Below are 21,691 nucleotides of genomic sequence, written 5' to 3' on the forward strand. Positions count from 1 at the left end.
GGTCAGACATCCAAGACAACAGAACTCCATTTTTATGCTCGCCATACCCAATATGTCAACCACCCTGGCAAGAGGATTCTGGCTGGGCATCACAGACAAATCAGTACCTCAAGTCAGCTACATACAACTAAATTAGATACCTATTAGCAAAGAAAGGTTGGGTGTTTTTTTTTTTAAAATAAAGGCAAAAAAGCAGCACACGGTTTTGTCATGCATCTATTTCTGCACAGACCTTCAACTTCAACATATGAACAGAACACTAGAGTGTATTTTCTCTTTGCTCTTCAAGTCTCTAGATAAATTGCCATGCGGGGCTTCACATAAAGTCTTACTCCAACTTGAAGAGAGAGAAAGCATCTTTAGTAGGACAACAACCAAACTTTTATAACTCCTACCTTACAGTCTCCCAGCAAGGGCAAATGAACCGTTTTCCCCACAGCCAGGTTACATCCCCCCTCAGCAAGAACATTACATTTGGCTTTTCTAGCACAGCACCCAGCACAGCGAGGGACTTGCCGACCACTGCGTCGGGGCACTCAGCGCTTGCTCAAACACAGCCCGAGCCTGGCCAGGAGGCTGTTACCGAGCGAAGGCAGACCAGAACAGGAGTACAAAATGAAAGTAACACGGCCCTTGTAATGATTTTAGAAAAGAAGCAGGTTAGCAAATGCTGGAAGTGTCAGCTTTAGGCATATGTCCTGCGTTTATTAAAACAAGAGGCGTGGCTATGCAAACCAATCTCCATGGGCAAAGAGTCATTACAGTTAAGAGTGGTCTCAACTCCTCAAACTGCAAACAGCATATATTCACACTGACTTCTGACGTTTCAGAAGAATTTATGTCCTTTCCCACACAGCTCACACTTGCATTTATTAATCAGTCTTGTTTCCTCCCAGCATCAGCGGCAGTCGATCTGTAAGATGAACTTTCATGCTCAAACCTTGCCATCGTTACATTCAAAAGCCAATTTGCATCCTGTCCTTCCCTCTGTTTCTCTCCAGCTTTTTCTGCTGACCATCTTTTTCAAATTTTTCAGATTTTAAAAGGTCTAGTCCTCTGGATTTGGCATGACTGCAAAAGTAGCAAGCAAGAGGACAGAAAATGTTACTGAAGAGCAAGCTCATTAATCGTAAATAAGCTACTCCGAAGACATCTTCCCAAGGCAAAGTCCATTCCTGGCAATGGAAATGCCTGGGTACCATCACCACAGGCAGACCGGACCTCTTGGGGCAGAACCTAGATGAGACGCTATTAACCTAAGTGGTTTCATCTCCATGTGTTTTCATGACATTTTTAAAAGAGCATGAAAATAAACCTTTATTTCAGTTAACACCCACCAATATTAAAGATATATGTTCACAGTTTTAGTTCTTGACACAAATGGACTGAAAGAGGCAAATTTACATCTATCGGAACAGCAGACAGACCAATTGTTAAGTACAAGCTGTCTTAAAAATCATACGTGACATGCCATTCGGGAAACTGCTCTATGCTCTAAAGCAGGAGAAGGGGAAAGCTTCTGACCGAGTCTGGCTAGCAGGGCCCCAAACGACTGCCTGGCTGGCCCAGAAGTCATCTGGAAAAAAAAAATGCTGAGTGGCAACTGAAACAGCAAATATACAGTTTGTGTAAGGGGAGAAAGGTTTATGTCACAGAGAAAGCTTTTCCGTAAGTGTGTTTCTGCATATCAAGGCATTTGTTTAACTGTATTATCCAAGGTGTCCCTAACACTGGAACTGCAACACATTCTACCAAACCACAAAGGGAGAAGGGAAGAGGAACAACTAACTCAGTGCTGGACCTGCAACAGCCCCCACACTGAGCACCTGTGTAAGATCAGCTCAGAGTAATGAACCAAGAGATTTTACCATCCACTGTTTGAAAACTTGCCTCCTTCTCACAGCCTGGTACTTTAAACTATAGGTGAGTGCACTAAAAAGTCTAATCCAATGATATTAACAGTGGTTTACAACAAAAACTTTTGTAGAAAATAGTTCAGATAAAGCAAGCCAGCTAAACACCACAATTAAGGAGTTTGATATTTCATATTCAAAGGTCTCCAATATTTTTTGCCTGTCCTGTACAGCTTTTAAAAAAATAGGGCGTTACCTTTTGTCTTCTATCTACCTAGTTAAGAAACTACAAATATGTTATAAGCTGTCCAAAGTGTAAAACATTAAATAAAATCAGAAACCTGTTTCTAGTCTCCTAACAAATGCTGCAGATAAAAACGCTAAGAAACCCTCGTTATTAGTCATTCTCTCAACTCCTTTTGTGTCCTGAAGTGGTAATGTTCCTGTTCACAGGGATTAAATTAAACCTACGGCAAATTTCTACAGGGGTGGAAAGGGTTTCTTACAATCGCTCTCTGAAAAACATTCATTTGTCAACTAGCAATCAGATCTCAAACACTGCACAAATCCAGAACAAAACTTTGACGGAGAGGTTAAGTGTTGGGGGTTTGTTTTGCATCTTCTTGTTGTATGGCGCATGGATTGCAATGTCCCCATCTGAAACGGTAAGCCAAAACTCCCTCCTGCCAGACCCAGCCAAGGCCTGTGGTTTCTTCTTCAGAAGACCTGCCACAATCAGAGCAGTGCTGTGGATACATCAGGTACTGATGTACCCATGCCAAGAGGTTGTGCTGCTAAATTCCACGTCCCAGACGGAGTCCGGAAGGACTACCGGAGCAACAGCTACCACCTTTCCCCACCTCCCAGCACCAACAGCAGGAAAGGTTACTCCAATCTACAGTGTACCCTCTCAAACAAAAAGCATAGGTAATTTAAAAACTCTTTTTTTTTTTTTTTTTTTTTGCCAACAAAGCATCTTGTTCTGTTGAAGGGAGGAGGAGGGAATAAAGGTAAAAAGCGTGAGTGAAAGGTGTAATACATTAATTTTAAAAAACTGTTTAGACCAATTATCCACACATCATTGCTGGATCAATACACAGGTATTTAACTATAAACCAATGTGCTTTGAATCTTTTTCAAGTATCTGGTATCAATTTTGTATAAAGATTTTGAGTAAACAAGCTACCAAACATAGATGAAAAATGACTGTTTTTCCAAGTCTGAAATTAAGCATTAAAACTAAAGTACTCCAGGAGTTAGTATTCCATACAGCACTAACAGTCTGCCAAATTAAAATTCCACATATTCCAAAAGACCATGGGCTGATAAAAATCTGCTAAGCAGGAATTAAGAAAACGGAAATAGTGTGCAATAATTAAAACCCAGTTTGTAGTTTGGGGAAAACGTCTAAAATCCTGAAATAAAAAAAAAAAACAAAAAAACCCACAAATGAAGTGAAAGCTTTTAACTGGTACACACTGTTCACACCTATATTTCAAGTTTGGAAACGCATATTTTCAAGCAGCAATACAAAAAAGTATCCATGAAGAATGCATAATCTCTGAAAAAATTATGAAAACATCCCTGCTACCATTACATTTCTAAATACAAAACTGACTACCATATTGTTGCTTCTGTGTAGCGAGAGAAGTTCATTTTCAAAACAGATAAAATTCAGTCTTTAGGTGTGAATGGTATGAATGACAGTCTCTTTTTTTTTTTTTTTTTTTTTTTTTTTTTTTTTTTAGATTTCTTAGTTGTTTAGGATCCTTAAGCATGCAAGCCTCGGAGAGGAAGGCCCGACGAGGGCAGGGTTGGCTTATGACATCCAGTTTAGGACAGAGCTGGGAAAGCCTCTGGGTCATCTACATCAGGAGCAGAAGCACTTGACTGAAAGAGAAACATCAGAAAGTTATTACCTTCAGCGGCACCAAGCCCTACCGCGTTTCTAATTCTTCACACATTACCAAGTCCTTCCATTCGCCAGGCAAACACAGGCTCGGCGCACAGCTGAGTTGGGCAGTGAGAGATGTTAGGACCGCTCAACTGTGGGCACAGGCTGGGGCCCAGCCAGCGGGCACGGGGACAAGGGTAAGCCTCTGTCCCTGTGCAGACAGACTGGGCAGCACTTGCACGGGGCAGCTGCAGGCAGGGGGACTGCCGGCACCCGAGACAAACGGGGCTGGGAATTCTTCCTTGTAAAAACTACTTTAACCTGAGCCCTATTCAACAGGGCAATACCAGGATTCAAAGGAGTACACAGTACAGCAGAGTCAGCAGTCTAGCGCTGGACAAATTACTACAGGAGCAACTTCCCCCCCCCCATGATAAACAACACTTTTTATTCCAAGGACTAGGCAGTCTCCTATACTACTTTTTGAATCAAAGCTATCTGAAGAGGCACTATAGGCAAACAGACCATGTCTGCGCATGCTTATCGCACAAGGCTACAAGTACATCTCTCTTTCCATTCCTAAATGGATCCCTACGTGTGGACCTATGCTATTCTACTAGCACATAACTATCAATTCTTACTGAGGGACACGACTGAAGTTTTACAGAAAAGGCCTGTTCATAGCACAAATGAAGTTTCACACGTTTAGTTTTTCCCCAGTCACAAACCAGCTGTTGATAAACAGAATTTTTGTGCCAACCTAGCCCTAGAAATTCATACATTAACCAAGAATCTCCTCAGTGCTTCCCAACAGTTTTTTTTAAAAGGCTCTGTACCACACCTAAAACAGCGCTGCCAGGAAATGCAGAAATTAAGTATTTTAGAATACTTTAGAAATTCTTCACTTTGTCCATGAGGGATGTGGAAGAGAGGAAGAGCCAGGATAGTGGAATTTCCTGTAAACGTATTCATTTATCAAGAGATATATTTAAACCATTCCAATAAAAGTTGTATCAATACCCGTAGTGTCTTAGTCTTGCCTAGAGAAGTACCCAGCCCACAGACTAGAGTTAAAAAGTAATAGCAGGGTCTGAAGCCTATAGCCTCAGCATCTCCGGTTGCTCATTACACAAAAGCAGAAAGCAAACTAAAAAAGCCAATGCACTGCAGGAGGGGAGTTAGTTACAGTCCCTGCAACAGGAGGGCCTTTTTCACAGGTAATGTAAGTGCCAGCAGAGATCACCAACCTGGTTGGGTGTGTGGATCACATCAAACTCCTTAACCAACTGGAAGGAAATAAACAAAGTAAACATAAAATAAGCTGCAGAAAAGTTTTTAACTACTTTATGACAGCATTCTTGAAGAAGCAAGACGCCATATTAGTGAAAACTCAGAGCAAACACCACCACCATTTAATTTCAATTCCTTAAAATTTTGTTATGTTGGTATCAGGAAAGAGCTTTCCAACTAATAAGCCTAAAACTTAAAGTGATCCAGTGTAAAAGAGAAAACAAAACCAGTGTCCTAGAAGAAACAAAAAAGAGCAAGTCTGGTCTATGTGAAGAAAGTCACACCACGCAGACTGACCTCATCTTCTATTGAGTAACAATTTGATTAGATGCATTTAAGCCAAGTAAAGTGATCCATATCAAATCAAATCTTTTCTGTAGCTATACTACGGTGCTTCAACTTTACATGTTCTCTCCCCAACCCCATCCAGTACTTTTCCTGAGTATTTCCTTGGGGCTTTAGGACCAGAGGAGGAAAAAATTTACTGCAGATTAGAAAAAAAACAGAGAGTCTCCTATTTCCACATGAAAACTCTAAATTCCTCAAATTCAAGATATAACATGCAGCCGTAAAACCAGTCTTTCACCCCCAACAGGTCATAATGCAGATACAACGCCCTGACTGTGTCTGAAAATAACCGCTCTAGCACTTGTGGTTCTGCTCTGACACAAACAGGAGCATCTCACAGTACATTCAGATCTGTCCATACCAGAGAGTCATTTTTCGGGTTTAGATACAAAGATGGGCACTTCTTTTTTTAATCCAACCTACTCCCCACCCTCCCTTTTTTGTGTTTAACAAGAACACTGCTAAAACGTTCATCCTTTTGTCCTAACAGTAACCTAGTTTAAAGTAAGCTTGTAAGAATAGGACAATTGGTTTTAAAACACGGTGTTTGTTGTCAGAGCATCTCCCCCAGAAAGAAGAGAGACACCTAAAACTCTCTGTATGAAAATCCTAATAATAACTGAAACTAATCTCTTTTGTAGATGAAAGCTGTAGCTACTTACCTTGTCAGTTCTGCCTCCACGGCTGGCCCTGCCACCACGTCCTCGGCCACCCCGTCCCCCTCTGCCACCACGTCCGGGGCGGCCGAGGTCTCCAAAGTTGATCTCCAGCTGGGATGTAATATCATTTGCTGGCTTGCGGAAGTGGTGATCCATTACAGAGTCCTCAGCATGAGCCTGAAATGAGCATTTCCTCGTGAGTAAGAACAATCACCAAAGAAACATTTTCATCTGTAGTTGCACTCTTACCACCACAGCATATGTGTTCGCCTCCAAATGTACTCCCAAACTGATGATTACCTTGATCGATTCAAGTGAAAAGGTAGTGCAGGAATTGTTAGGAATCAAGTTATACCACTTGTCCAGACAACCAAACCACATACAGGTAATCAAATAAGCACTTGAGCAAACAAAGGTATTTTGCATTTCCAAGACAATTCAAGGAAGCTCTGGAGTTCCTTCAGAGGAACATGTTTAGGCTTATCTGAGACCAAACTATCACCAAGCCAGTAGAGAACCTCATTTTCTAGCATTTCTCTTCTTCTCACTTCGTATCCTGAGAAATCTTCAGGTTCTATCAATTCATTTCATTCTTTTTAAATACTTACTTGGTAACCCATCTTTATTTTTCTCAATGGGTATTTTACACTTTCTCATTTGCTTAGCCTGTATAAATATTTAAAACAAGGCAGATGGCAAGAATCCCTTACTGGTCTGCATTAGTCATAACAAACAGCAAACGAGGCATAAACAGATCAAACATAAACAATGTAACTGAAGTAGCTAAAACATTAATGCTAAAACAGAGAACCACTCTCACCAATTACGCTAAAAAATACGACTCTCACCACCTTTGCCATGATACAACATTCTCTTACAGCTGGTTGGTTCCCAGTGCATTCACATTGAGAAACCTGAGCCTCGAGGAGCATGGTATGCACCGAAGAGTTATGTCTAACACCATAAATGCTACTATTCAGCACATTTGAGTATTTAAAATTGTTACACACTGAACACAAAAAGAACCAAGTGTTTTTAACGTAATTATTTTTCCTGTTTTGCACGAATAATTCTTCCATGTGGTAAGTCTGGTTTTGGCACCTATGATGATACACAAAATGTGAAACTGACCACACTGGATCAGACCAAGGGTTTATCTAGTCCAGCACTCTGCCTATTACAAGGCCCAATCATTATGTTTTGGAAACATGACAACATACAATGCTTTCTTTTCCTATAAGCCCCAAACTTCTGGCACAGCAATTATCAGTTTGCTTGTTTTTTCCTACAGAAGTGCCATGTGCAACCTGAAGCCTCCTGACTCTAACTTACTTTTCTTGTGGAGTCATTACCCAATATGCTGACTTTCAAAGGCAACATATTGTGCAATTAAGCCCTATACCCTTTAATTACCTTTTGTGGATCCTTCATAAGGTAGACACAGAGGTCTGCAGTCAAAAGGCTGAAAGCTGCTTACAGGCATTTCTTGAGTCAGTCACAAGCACCATAATGTACAGAGCCATAAACAGCCTTCTCCCCCACCAGTCTAATTACCCCTTTACATGCCCAGCTGTACATTTGGCCTCCACAATGTCCTGCAGTGGAGAGCACTGCAATTTAATTAGGCACAATGAGAAATACCCCTACATGCTGCTTTATTTCAAATATATTTCACTGGGATGTATTCCATGTAACAACTGGTCCTCATCCCACTCCTGATTTTATAGATTTGAATTGTACACCCTTCCCCCAGAGATCGCTTTTCCAAACTTAAGAAGTTTGCCTAAGCAGTTGTTTTTCAGAGAAAAGTCATTCCACACCTCAGCCTGACGAGGCACTACTCAAATCTAAGTACACCAACAATTTGTAAAACAGTACACAGTACCTCTTCTTTATGGTTTTGATTCGTTTCTTACTACTTAATATTTTATCTACACTTTTGATCACTGCAGGGCACGAGATTATATTTTCAATTTAAGGGAAGTCATATGACATTCTCTTTTGTGAGAGGTAGTATCTGTGCATTTCCTTCCCTACACTGTTATTGCTTAAAAAAGAAACACTGCAGTCTACCAAAACCATTGTATTTTCACAACTTTGGTTTAACCACTAAACCAACAAATAGCAAATTCTGTATGGAACCCGATGATGTCTTTATCCAACATAACTAAAGCTAATTTAGAACACCAATACAAGACTTGGCATATTCTCCTCATCCTCTTCTGTCACTTAGGTGATGACAGTCAGTCACAGAGATACCGTACAAATTGCTTATTCTGAATCGCCTTTGGAGACATTTAATTTATATGTATTGGCAACTCTCAGTAGCCCTCTGATCTAATAACCGATAGCTTCTTGAAGGCATTGCTGCACTTATGGGTCTTGGGGAAGGCTATCAAAAATTAAGAACAAGCTACTAGCGGACAGGGGACCAAAGCAGACAGTGAGATATGGAAAAACAACAGCAACAACAAAAAATAAAAAGACTCATGATAGAAGCATTTATGATAAGGTTGGAATTCAGCTCAATTAGGAGCAAGGGTACTAATTATGAAGGGTCCTATATGGTGCACAGTTAGACAACAGGCATGGACAGAAGAGCTCCATATTGTATCTACTTGTATTCTCCGTTTTTGTGACTTCTTAATATCCAGACCTTCATTTCAGAAGGGGCTCATATTAAAACACAGGTATTACCAGTTAGATATAAAGGATCAGTACCTCATTTGACTCCAGCAGACTCCCCTGCATTTCTGTCATCGCCTTTGTCTGATGAAAGTTGCGTGTCCACGCCAAAGTGACAAAAGGAACAAAGGGAGAAAACAAAAGGAAGAAATGAGACTCAACTACATACAGAAACAACAGGTAATAAGGTCACATGAACTTGCTGGGTACAGATGTCACTGAGCACATGAAGCAGCAAAAGGATGAGATCAACAGCTGTGCAAGCATCCAGAAAGACTAGAGGATAGACTACACCACAGGCATGGAGACAAGAGAAAGCTCAGACCGATACCAAAAAAGTTTAACACAAGCTGCTGGAAACGCTAGTAGAGACCACGTGTGCAGCCTGATCCCTAGCATACCTCAATACATCAGGCACACCGTGTACAGAACTAGACAGATAAGAGGGTGGGATGTTTAAAATTACTGTTAATGAGAAAAGGTTTCTGCACGGGCTCGATTCAAGAGTCATTCCTCCAAATTTTGAGGAGATGAACTATTCTTTTCCGAAACATATTTCACAGTCTCCCATTGCAACCTCCTCTAAGGAAGCGATTAGATTAGCAAGAAAGTTTGAAGGCACAGGAAAGAGGCATGGCACAGCAGATACAGAGTAGGAATTGATCTACTATGGGGGTATCAGTCTTTCCAGGAGACTTGCATCCAACTTTTTGAACAAATTTTAAGAACTCTCCACAATGTAACTCCCTCCCATTTTTTGTTCAGCTGCACCAGCAGAACTTAAAAGACTCAAGCCACTAAACCAGCTGCAGAGAAGGAAGAAAGATCTCTCTTTATGGCATAACCCAATCTCCTGGAAAGAGTCTCATTAGACTAGGGCTGCCAATACACATGGATTTCATATTAAACCAGCAAGAATCCAAGACCAAATTAAGAGTTCATTTTATACAAAGTATCACTTTCTAGTAATTGCATAGCAAACGTGGAAAAGAGGAAAGACCTCAGACAGGGCCAAGTTTCACCCCTCAGTGAAGAGCGCAAGTCAGAGGAGGAGGAGGACAGCTCTTTCACAAGACTAAGGCAGATGAACAGTACTAGATCCTCATACTCCCTTTTCCCACAGACTCCTAGGACATTCTCCCAGTAGTTCTCAAGCTACAGCAGTGAGGGTGGTCATCACAACGCTCCAATCCAAATTTCTGAGAAAATTTACTGGGGCACATTGTGATTTTTCAGCTGTAAGAGTACAGAAGATCTGGGGCCGAAACACAGAATTTACCTATAAACCAAGTCACTTCCACACATCAACACCCTTCTTATCAATAAGAATCACAGAAACCTTACACCAACCTTAATTTCATGACTCATAAGTATGTCCAAGAGGACAAACAGAAAAAGAACAGCAGGTGATTGGTAGGTTTTGTTCACAACTTCTAAATATTCCACCTTCTAAACCTGCTCACAAAAGAGCCACAGTGAAGGCTTTCCTAATGCCTGTATTATAGAGCTATTCTGCTATAATACTTGGCAAAAAAAACCCCCACGCTGCTTCCCCTGGGATCAGTGAACAATGAATAAGTGAAACGGGGAGAGACATCTGCTGGGCATACAAAAAAAGCAGGCTAAAAGCACCTAGATTTAAGGCAGTTTTGTTACTATCTCACTTCTGTGCTTATACAGCAAGGACCTGTTAAAACATCCACCTCATTTCTTTGAAGAGAAGTTAACCAAATACACCTCTCAAACAGAACAATCTACTAATTATGTCAGTTCTTCCATGAAAGCAATTTGATTAGTTATTCTCATTGTTTTCATCTGGGTTTTTGAGTTAACTACCGATTCATTTTTCAAAAATACAGTATGGATCTTTCTAGCTTCTAAATTACTCAAGAGTACCACCATCATCTTATACTATCACATATGCAGGTATGTTGAAAAAGACTGTCTTCAGCTGACTCAATGCCAAATCTGCTTCGGAGAGATTGGGGCTGGGGGAACTTGAAGGACTACAGGTTTAGTAAATCTTGGTAAAGTACATAAAAGAATATGTTTAAACAGAATTACATAATATACAGCAACATTAAGTCTAACTCAATTTCCCTTTTCTACAGAAGCCAGAGAAAGCAGTATTTAATGAACACTTCAAACACTGAACAGCTTAAAGTAAACAGAAAGATACACAATCATTTAAAGAACTGAACTACCTTACACAGCAAGAAAAGAAAATAGCACGACTGTCACAAAGTCAAACTCATTCTGAGTTCAATGAGATTAGAAATGGAGTTTTCATTGGGAAGTACTGAATAGTGCCTCCCCATCTGTATTATGCCCCCAGCTTAAGAGAAAAAAAGCTGGCAAGGTGCGAGAATGCAGAAATACTTATTAGAAGACCAAACAGCATATTATGTACTATTTAGTTACTTCAAAGGGAGTCAGAACCATCCGGTATACAACGTTGCAGGCCACAGATTAACAGTAGGCCACTTAAGATATTACAGTGTTAAAAACAAAGATTAATGCAGCCCTGCATTAGAAAACAAGAGCTCTCAGCACCTCCCTCCCCTTCTGAAGTGAAAGAGTATGTCTCTCCTTGCCACTCTCATTCTCTTGGAACAGAATAATTAAAATTTTGCAATGACTGAAATGAGTATGCTTGAGAAACTACAATTTTAAAATAATTCTACACCAACTACATGGAATATCACTGAAGCATCCAAATGTATTCCACCTGGTTTCTTAAAACCTTCAAGGGCACTTGTCTATATAATACTACAAAATGAGAAGATACCTAGGTTACAAACTTAAGATACACAGTTTAGACATTAAGGTGTCTGAGGCATGACCAGTATTTCTTCAGCCTTCCATCATGTTTAGCAAGCACCATAAATCTGTGTACTGCATAAGACTAACAAGAGATGCTAAATAACATAAGCTTCCTTTAAAAAAAGCAGATAAATAAATTTGGTATCGACAAACTTTTTCTAAAATGCTCACCAAGAGACAGTCCTTACAAAGCCACCTGCCCAGATGCAGCAGTATTCCAGTCTTATCTCTAGATTATATGACGATACACACCAACATAAGGGTACAGATCAACTGCTAAAACTAACCACGGTAAGAATGGCTACCTACACTACTGCGCAACTGCAGTTTTATTAAGAGAAATGTTCTTCCCACTTTATAAACTTTTAGCTGCAGGTCAGCATCTCAAAGAATAGAGTCCCCACTCCAAGAAGTGGAATATTTCCATCAATAGAAAAACCTATACAGTCTCGATACTAGCAAATATTGAAAATCACTTTACCTCCTCGCTCTTTGACTTGTGAAGAACAAATCCTTTTTTCCATTGCCCATCAGCACCCTCATTTGGTTTACGGATGTTGAACTCAACTTTTGCACGATCCTTACTTTGAATAGCTTTCCACTCGTCCAGGGTCATTTCCTTAGGACCTTCTTCCTTAACTTCTTCAACCTCATTCTCTCTGTAGTGAATTCATGGATATTATGATCATGACTTAGAACTCAATTCTAGACACAACAAATTCAAAATCAGTTGTTAATCAGAATCAGATTTTAAAAAGTTCATCAAGTATTTAGCAGTTAAGTTAAGAGGGATAAAAACCCCTCACTTCTACCACTTGGAAAGCACACGTGAAAAATCATCTCCTTTAGCCAGAGTGCCAAAAAACCCAAACAAACAAAAAAAAAAAAAAACCAAAACACAGCCAGACACCTTTAAGCAACTAAATGGTGAGCACAGCACAGTAAAATGTTAAAATTAACACTGACCCATGCCATCTATTCTCCACATTAATGACAATTTTCTTTACAAATATGAAAGCCTAACTTCTGCAATGGACTTTTTTGGAGCTTTGTCTCCCCTTTTTTGAGATACCTCTCTCCCAAAGGTTCAAGTTAAGGCAGTGAGAGAGAACTTGTTCTTACCACAATTTTCACGCTTGTTATTTTTTTAAAAACCAGAATTTAATCAGCTTTGGATAGTCTGCTTCCTTTACTGAACCAAAGACAATTATTAGTTTCCCAGCTAACTGAAACAATTTTTACTTTCAGCTAACTTGAAAAAACAACAGCATACAACTTAGTTACTTGTGCAATATATCACCTCATTGTAAATCTTTGGTGCCTCTACCTTCTGCCAAAGAGCTACTTTTAAGTAAAACACACAACCACTATGCTCAATAATAGATCATGTTCCAACTACACAGGCAGTCAATCCTCTAGTCATTCTTCAGTGTGTTTATGCAACTAAATTTCTGATTTATAGAAAACTAGTGCCATATACGTGCAGCAAAAAATCATGAAAGCCTCAACTTAACAGAAAAAGTCTTCATTTTGTAGCCATTAATTTTGACGTAATCATGCAAAGGTTTTATGTAAAAATTACTGTATTTCAATTTTTTCTCATTTTGTAGGACAGAATGATTTTTGACATGGTATAATATTCAGAAGCACTTTTTCTGTTCAAGGCAAAGATACTACCCCTCAGTATTCTGCACATTTTACTGCAGTAAAACATCCTACGGTTCTGCTGAAACATTTAGGTTAGAGATCCACACCAAACCAGCCAACCTGAAAAACTAACCCATGTAAAGATGCTTTTCTATAAAGATAACTGATGGATTACAACAGATGTGTTATGCTTGAAACTGAGTACACAATTTCTGCAGATTTGAGGAAGAAGAAAAAACCCATACAAATAGCCTGCAGAATTTTGCAGATAACTGATCTGCACATGGATGGGTCAGTATCTGGTCAAGCACCAGGACACTGCTACTAACCAAGACCCAGGAAATACTGCAGACATGGCAAATTTAGTATATCCACATTTCCAATAAATGTAATTTTTTTTAAGGACCAGCTAGCTTGCGTTTTCTGTCCAACGTCCAAGCTGCAATTCCTTAAAAATTCTCATACTACTTCTGTATACAAGATGACCTTAACCTTGGACCACCACAACCTTGGAGAAGTAACAGCATTTAGTCTTCTTTCAGTTAAGCTAAATCCATATCTTATTCTCTACGACGCAGTAATTGTAGCCTCTCTACCGCTAACCAAAGTTATTAATGAGGAAATCAAGCTATAGCAAACTCCACATTAGAAATCTCGTGCAAACAAGTATTTCAAAATCCTATCTTATCTGTTTGCCATTTTCTTTTGAATCCACCATCAAGCGCGTTCCTCATTAAAATACAGTATTCTATTTTACTACGCTACCATAAAAATTTGTATCACGTTTTTACATCAACTGTTAAGTATCACTACTGCTCATTCTGCTTCTCTAGTTACTCTATTTCATTCATCCAGTCCCTGGTTTCTCCCGTAACAGTGTCCAAGCAGAATGAGAAGCAATCAAGTTTAACTTTGAAAATTGCCTGCATACACAGAAGCTAGACAACGGAAGAGATAGAACCTTTCTTCTACAGGCTAGTCACGCAGTCTCAACAGTTGTTTTGAAAAAATGAAGTTTAAAAAAAGTTGCTTTGCACTGGCAGAAGAATCTTTTGTCCCTTTTTCTTGGTTGGTCTACCTAGTTATGAGCACAGATGCTTTTGGATTGGGTACTTCGGAGCTGCAATCCTGAGACCCTAAGCGTCTTAGAACCGATTATTAATAACTAAATCTGAAAGTGACCTAAGAGCCTGCATGACACTAATGAACACTTTCAAGATAACAATTTTTAGACATGCAGTTTTTGAAGAAACAATCTTTCAGCAGCATTGTGGATAATTTCATATCTACTGAAGAAAATATAATCTGGGTTTGGCAAAACAGAAGTAGGAATAAATATCGGAGGTTAAAGGCAAAGTAATACTACCTCTGAAGCAATCAAAGAACGTTAAGAGGGGTGGTACTCACTTATTTTCAGAATCAGCGGGCGGATGTTCCTCTCCCTCTGGCGTTTCCTCAGTGACAGCTGACTGATCCAATTCACTGCAATTACATAATGTTTGGAGGTTTGTTTTTTTAAAAGTTCATCCCTATTTAAAGCTACGCAAGATTAATGACCAAGTTCTACAGCAGATTTACACAACCCACTCTTCTTTAAAAACAACTATTTCATTAAGGATGGGTGCTCTCTGTGCCTTTTAAATTCTATGCTTTCCACCTTCCTCATGGTTTTCCCCAACACTTACTAGTACCCATTCTGAAAGCCTCCCGCTGTACCTTGAAACACAAAATGGATTTGGGTATTAAAAATACTGTTTTCAATGTAATACTTGTAAAACAGCATGCTTAACCTGACCAAAATTGTTAAGATTAAATTGTTCTATTTTTAGTAAAAGCATTGTTCAAAACCCAGCACAAGACACCCACCCCTTAACAGTGAAGCCATGGCTTATGTTACAAGAAATTGCTAGTTTCCTAAATTCTGAAAAGGCTGCTTTAATAGTGCAGCAAAAATTATCAAAATCAAAGGCAAAAAGGCAGCTAAATCTTTACATTTTGCAAGCCATAAGAAATAGGATTTATTAACATTCTGCTAATAGTTTTCTGAGCAATTACAGATTACTAACGTTAGCTCGTCTTTGACGGTTCCCCAGTTGTGTGATCCACTGCCACCACGCTTGTCCTCATGCTTTAGGCCGCTGAAATGTGAATGTGAAACAGAACTAACAAAACTGAGTTAACATTATAGTGTCCAGATACAGAAATCCAAAGGCAAATTTTAAAACGTGTATTAATTGTAAAGAACAGCCAAAAAACAACAGAAAAAGTTAAAGACTTACGATCTATCGCTGCCACTATGTCTGTCAAATTCACGTTTGCCACGAGAGTCAAACCCGTCTCCTCTGCCCATTCCACGGCCGCGTCCACGTCCTCTTCCAAGTCCACCACGTCCACGCATAGGTCGGTCAATAATCGGTCTAGCATGGAACAGCCAAACATGAATATTTCGCCTCCAAAAATTCACAGCATGGTTTTTAAGGTTTTCTTTTTCTCTTTTGAGAATATTGTTTGCTTACTTTTCCTTTGACAATTACTGTCTGTAACTGTGTCGAGGCTCTCATTTCAATGCCAAATTATTACACTGAAAAAACCCACACACATAATGCCCGCACTTTAGAATCTGGAAACATATGCTCAGAAGGATTACTGTTCATTTGCATCTTCTGGCACTAAATTCCAAAATTTAGTGTTTGTATTGTGTTACATAACTAGCTGATACTACAATTTCAATTTAACTCACATTCATCCAACTTACTTTTAAAAGGATTTTAGCTTTGGCTACTAAAATATTTGAACACTGCTTTCCGAACACGTGAGTTCTGGACCCCTCATGATACCCGAGACACTTTATAAATCCTGCCTAGATGCAAGAGGTCTTCACCACTTCCAGATTTGAAGCCACTGCAGCCCAGGTGTAAACACCTACATGGACAAACTTTTATTGGCTTGAAGTCAGCCGTACGGATTTAAGCAACAGCTGTAACAGCAAACAAATCTCATCCTGCAGGCAATAGCTATACTCAAGTTCCTTACCTGAGCTATCTGCTATACATTTAGAGAGGTATGGTGGGTATCTTAATGATTTAAACCGTATTTTCAGTTACACCAATGGAACTGTTCACATTAGGTGACTCCCAGTCCAAAACTTGAGTCAAGTTTGTAAACAAAATCATGGAAAAGGAAAGAAAAGTGTCATGGTCTGCATGACATATGCTCTTCTTGTGACTGACAAAAATTTAATTCAGTCAATTTAATTTTGATTCAATCAGCTGTTTTGGTTTTTTTAACTTAGAAGCAGAAGGCGGGACAGCCCCTTCCTATCAAAGCTAAGACAGTTCTTTGTCACACAAGACAAAATTCTTACTTATCAACAGAAAATTCTCCTCCTTCGCCTTTCTCATCAGCAGGTTTATCAAAGCGGCGCTCACGAGGAGGTCGTCTCTCCGGTCTCCTGTCAATAGGCTTGCCTTCACCCTGCTGTTGCTGCTGCTGCTGCTGATCAGGCCTCCTGCCAATACGTCTTATCCCTGAAACATCAGGCGAAACACATCAACGGAATGTGGAGCTGCTCCCAGAGAGATACCGACTCTAACACCGTAAAACAATATTGAAGGTAAGCCGGAATTGAAGTTTTTCTTCTAGCCTTGTGACTAGATAATCTGAGAGACTATACCTTTATAAAAAAGTCCCTGTAGATCATTTGACTCTTCTTATTCACATTTTTACGCAGCATTTCAATCAAATTGTATTTTGTACAAGTGTACATTCTTACAATATTGTAGGAAACAAAACCTGTCAGAGCACACAATACATTAGTAATCTGTGTTAAAACGACAGGGTCAACTTTCAAAGAAGGATCACAGTAAGCAAGATTCCTTTATTCATTTTTCTCCAAAAGGTGCTTTTCAGGTAAAACAAGTGGGTTTTATTTTGATGCACACCAAAATGAAGTCAGCATCGCTGCGCTAGACCCAAGTCCCTGTGCTTCATCCCACCACGCTCTTCTTCGAAACTGTTTTGGCCAGCAGTACTCCCCAGGGCAGGGCACCCTTACCCAGACAGGTGCCACTTGCATCCCCATGAGCAGGCAGCCCAATACACTAGGTACTGGTCAGTGACTAACTGGTGTGTTCATCCACACCAATCCTCGCAGTCCAATACACACGCTCCCTGACAAAGACTCGCCTCCTTGTGTGCTTACTTAAAACGGCTTAAGAATACACTGTGCCACTGAACTGGCTAGCATTCTTCCCTCCCTTTCTATGCCTTCTGAAAGTTTTTTATTTTTTTAACAATAACTTCCCATGGGCATTATCTTCTTCACTAAGACATCTGAAGGATCTTCAAATACAGTTTTCTTCTCCACTCATCTGAAAGGCCTGTTTACTCTTCTTTAGAAAGATCTGGACAAACACATTACTCCTTTGTTATACTATTTTCCTGCCAAAATGTTTAGGGAAAAAACACTAAGCAAACCACCAAGGCTGGCTCAAGAATTGTGAACGATCTTTTCAATTAAAAGCTGCCATTTTTTAAAAATTTTTTAAAGAAATAAGTTCCTGCCTAACAAGCAATGTCATATTTGGGTGGGGCTAAAGAAGTTACAGTTGTAATGATATCCAAGCCAACACACCCACATGAACAATGTCTTTCTTACCTTACAAGCTGTACTTAACATGAAGCTTGCATGACATATATTGCTTGCTAAGTAGTCCTTACTCCCTGAGGAAACACAGGGGTTAAACTCACTAAGATTTACTTTGAAAAGGGCTCTCAAACTAAGGACAGACCATTTCATTTTAAGAGGTAGAGCTCAGCAAGGAAAGGGAACAGGCCAGTGCCACATAGGAGGTATGCTGCAGAACTGGAATGAATAATCCACGTCTTTTGAATTTCGAGTTCAACACCATGTGCTCAGAAAAACCTGGTTCCCAGTGAAGCCCAACCAAAAATACAAGTTATTTCTTTTTCTTAGTATCACAAAGCTTTGAACTGGTAATTCACCAGCCAAAAAATCTGCACCTCTACAGAGTAGTGGAATAGTTTTAAACTGCAATACATTCACACAGGAGTGTGCACACTCGTTGATACCATGGCATCAAACACCTTTATGATGTTAGAACTACTGTCCCCGTAAGGAAAAAAAGTAAAATAAAATAAAATTTAAAAAAAAAAAAAAATCGACGTTTTCAAACTGGGAAGTGACTTTGTTTACTACAGTGCTCCGTACACACTGCTTCAAAAGCAGGCCTGACTTTCTCTGTTTCACTACTATAATAAGCCACGAAATACTTTTTTCATAGTGAAGTAGTGCTTGTTTCTGAAAACAAATGTGAAAATCGGGAGGTAAACATGGACTGCTAGCCCTGCCAAAAACCCTCTGCATTCTCTCGTGTCGGCCAAAGACACTGCCCATGTTTCAGGTTTACCTCACGAGGGACAGCACCATAATTCTGTATCTGACTAGTACTTCCAGAGGACACTGGCTTAGCAAATTGCCACTTGGGACAAATTCTTGCATTCCTCACGCGGAAGAAAAACTCTCAAGCGTTAAAGTACAGAAGATCCGTAAGCAAAGAGTACCGTAACACAGTTCCTAACTTCTGCTTCTCACAAGGTGTTTTCAAATAACATTGGGGAGGCCCGCTTTCTAAAACAACGAGTATATTAAAACTTTTTCTTCCTTAAAAAGCATAAAACGTGGTGGAGAATCATTTTGCAACATGCACTGCAGTAAATGCTGAAGTATGAAGATGCTTTCACATAGCACTGTGCTCTTCCGAACTGGCCACGTTTCTGAAAAGATCGCTTCGAGTTAAAGTGCAGTTAGCAAGTGACTTCCTCACCCGCACGTCAAGTGCTGTCACCACACTTTGATGCATTTCAAGGGTGCCAATTTAATCAGAGTTCTGACCAACGCGACAGTGCGCTGAAGTCTGTGTGCGGCACAACTGCCTGCGACGGGATGGGATGACATGTGTGCACGACAGCTATCCCTCTTCGTGCAGAGCTGCATCCTACTAATTACCTTGCCCAGAGCATATTCGTTTAACCTACTTACACTTTCTTTTTTCAACAAAGTTTCCCGCGTGGGACGTCTTACGGGTCTACACAAACACGGCTGAGAATTCACCCAACCTGTTATTAAAAGGCAGACCTCGTTCCTACCAACACCGTTCCCTAGAAAAACGAGCCAGGTGAACGTCGAAAAGCCCAGGGACTGCCAGGCACCCCGTCAAATACCTCAGGCCACCCGAAACGCCATTCAAGTTTAAGGATGCGTTGCTGGCGTTTCTCCAATTCGCCTTAACTCTCCTCCTCGCCGGCAGCCCTCCCTCCTCCGTGCCCCGCCACCCCAGCACAGACGTCCGACTCCATTTTGAGCGGGCCGCGGGGAACACACCGCCCGCGGCCACGTGTGGCCGGCTAAGCAGGCCCTGCGCGGCCGCCGCTCCTCCCTGAGCACCGGCTAGCCGGCGGCCGCCGCTAACGGGTGTCGTCCCCCCCCCCCCGCCTCCTCCGCGGTCCCCTCGACGCGGGCGTTCCCCGCTCGGCCTTCCCCGCCATGCGCTTCCCCACGTGGGTGCGAGGCCGCCGCGGACACGGGGCTGCCACCGAGGACGAGGCCTCGGCCCTGCCCGGGTCTCTGTCTCCCCCGCCCCGCCGCGCTCCGGCGCCTTCCCGCCGCCGCCTCCTTTGTGCGCGGCGGGACGCGGCCCCCGCGGGGCGAGGGGCGGCCCCTCGGCGGGGCCGGGCCCGGCAGCGCCGCGGCGTTCGGCTCGGCTCGCCTCCCCCGCCGCAGCCCCCCCCCCTCCGCCGCTCACCCTCCTTCCGCAGCGGCGCGCCGGGCTGGCCGCTGCCCTCCTCCCGGCGGTCGCCGGGGCCCCCGGCGGAGGCGGCGAAGGGGGGCAGCGGGTTCTTGCGCTCCTTCTGGGACTCCCTGCGCAGCTGCTTGGCCGCGCTGCCCGGACCGCCGCCGACGCCGCCGCCGGCGCCCGCCTGGCCCGGGCCGCCGCCGCCGCCGGCCCCGCCGGAGGAGTTGGTCTGGGCGCCCGCCGGGCCGCCGCGGGCCCCGCCGCCGCCGCCCCCTTGGCTCCCGCCGCCGCCGCTCTCTTTCCTCCGGCTCTCGGCCGCCCGCAGCACCTCGAAGGGGTCGGACTCGTCATCAAAGAGCTGGTCGAAGCGGTTGGTGACGACGCAGCCGAAGCCCTCCTGCAGGTGTCCGGGCATGATGGGCCCCCGTCGGCGGGATCCTCCTCCGATGCTGCCGGGACCCCCCCCCGCGCCCTAGCTCGCTGCCGCACAAGATGGCCGGCCCCGAAGAGACGCGCTTCTCTTCCGGCGCCGGGCACATCCGGGCACCTCAACCCCGCGCGGGGCACGACGGGAATGACAGGCGGCCCTCGCCCGCCGCCGCCCGCTCCCGCCCGCCGAACTACAGCTCCCGGCATGCCCCGCGCCGCCATTGTGTGGGGCCGCCGCCATTACCGCCGCCGCCATTACCGCCGCCGCGGGCAGGACTCGGTCGAGTGGGGTCCCTCACGGACCCCGGCGGCCGCCTGAGGGGGTTAACCCGGGGGGGGGGGGGTGCCGAGGGCCCTGGAAGGGGTTTGCCGTCAGCGGTGACATCAGTCCTGACGCCATCAGCCTTTTTTTTTTTTTTTTTTTTTTTTTTTTTTTAGCGTCTTTCTGAGCTCTAGGCCTGCGTGTCTGGCGGCGGGCGCCATTCGCCCCGCTTCCAGCCCGCTCTCCTCAGGAGCCGGGCGCCTTGCCTGTGGCAAACCTCCTGTCAGGGCCGCGGGGGATCACAGCCCGCTCCGAACGGCCCGGCGGCTGCCCTTCGTGGGGAGGGGGGAAACCGGTCATCTCAAGGAGATACTGAGGAAAAAAAGTGGGGAAAAAAACAATCCATAGGCTGTTTTTTTGTTTGGTTGGGTTTTTTAATAAATTCCGCCGTTGAAGTGCCACAAACCACCAGGGTGTTCGTAGATCTTATTTAAGGATTAAATAATGCAGGCTGGCTGCAACAGAGTTGCAGTTTTTAATTAGCTGTTAAGACACTTGAAGAGCATGCTGATACGCCTGAGTGAAAGCATGACCCGGTCACCAGTTTATGCTTTCATATTTGCATGTATCCGAGTCCATGCGCTAATACGCGAAACCACTGAATACATCACTCTGTCCTTCACCATCTTGTTGCCTTATACAAACAGGTTAAAAAAAAAATGTGGAGAGCGTGGAATCACAGACAGACATTTTGGGTTTCGCAGCCAGCGGGACAGCCACGTGCGAGCCAGCGCTGCGGTCCCGCTCTGCAGGGTTTGTCCCGTGCTGTGGTCGTCACTGGACCCACCATCAGATCCATCGCGGACTGGGGGAGAAACACCCTGTGCCTTGTACGTTGAAGGTGAGAAAGGTGATAGTGCCGCAGTGTTCGATTTGAAAGGAAAATCGTTCTTGCGTCGTGGTGGTGAAGATCGGTGCCGTGAATG

General features: G+C 42.8%; 1 protein-coding gene across 5 annotated transcripts; it reads right to left on the minus strand.

Annotated features, from left to right (window-relative positions):
- Positions 1-679: 679 nt before the first annotated feature.
- Positions 680-20,555, minus strand: SERBP1 (SERPINE1 mRNA binding protein 1). 5 transcript variants are annotated; one of them, XM_052801278.1, is made up of 10 exons: positions 20,024-20,554; positions 16,564-16,726; positions 15,479-15,616; positions 15,266-15,361; positions 14,607-14,681; positions 12,034-12,211; positions 8,766-8,813; positions 6,048-6,221; positions 4,995-5,033; positions 680-3,743 (listed from the first exon to the last, which is right to left on the minus strand). In XM_052801278.1, exons 1-10 carry the CDS (start codon positions 20,427-20,429, stop codon positions 3,687-3,689), a joined length of 1,374 nt encoding a protein of 457 aa, XP_052657238.1. In that variant the 5' UTR covers positions 20,430-20,554; the 3' UTR covers positions 680-3,686. The 5 variants fall into 5 exon arrangements, with proteins under 5 accessions (XP_052657238.1, XP_052657239.1, XP_052657243.1 ...); XM_052801279.1 differs by having other exon boundaries at positions 15,266-15,337; positions 20,024-20,552; XM_052801283.1 differs by lacking the exon at positions 15,266-15,361 and having other exon boundaries at positions 20,024-20,555.
- Between the last annotated feature and the right edge of the window lie 1,136 nt (positions 20,556-21,691).

Source organism: Harpia harpyja, chromosome 11, assembly GCF_026419915.1.
Source record: "Harpia harpyja isolate bHarHar1 chromosome 11, bHarHar1 primary haplotype, whole genome shotgun sequence".
Taxonomy (NCBI): Eukaryota; Metazoa; Chordata; class Aves; order Accipitriformes; family Accipitridae; genus Harpia; species Harpia harpyja.

Bases quoted from the DNA above. Each gene is read 5' to 3' on its own strand.
- SERBP1 (XM_052801278.1), bottom strand. From the start codon at position 20,429: ATGCCCGGACACCTGCAGGAGGGCTTCGGCTGCGTCGTCACCAACCGC. The intron at 12,212-14,606 runs GTGAGTACCACC...AATTCACTACAG, and splicing joins CCCGCTGATTCTGAAAATAA to AGAGAATGAGGTTGAAGAAG. The intron at 6,222-8,765 runs GTACTGATCCTT...TGCTCATTTCAG, and splicing joins GTCTGCTGGAGTCAAATGAG to GCTCATGCTGAGGACTCTGT.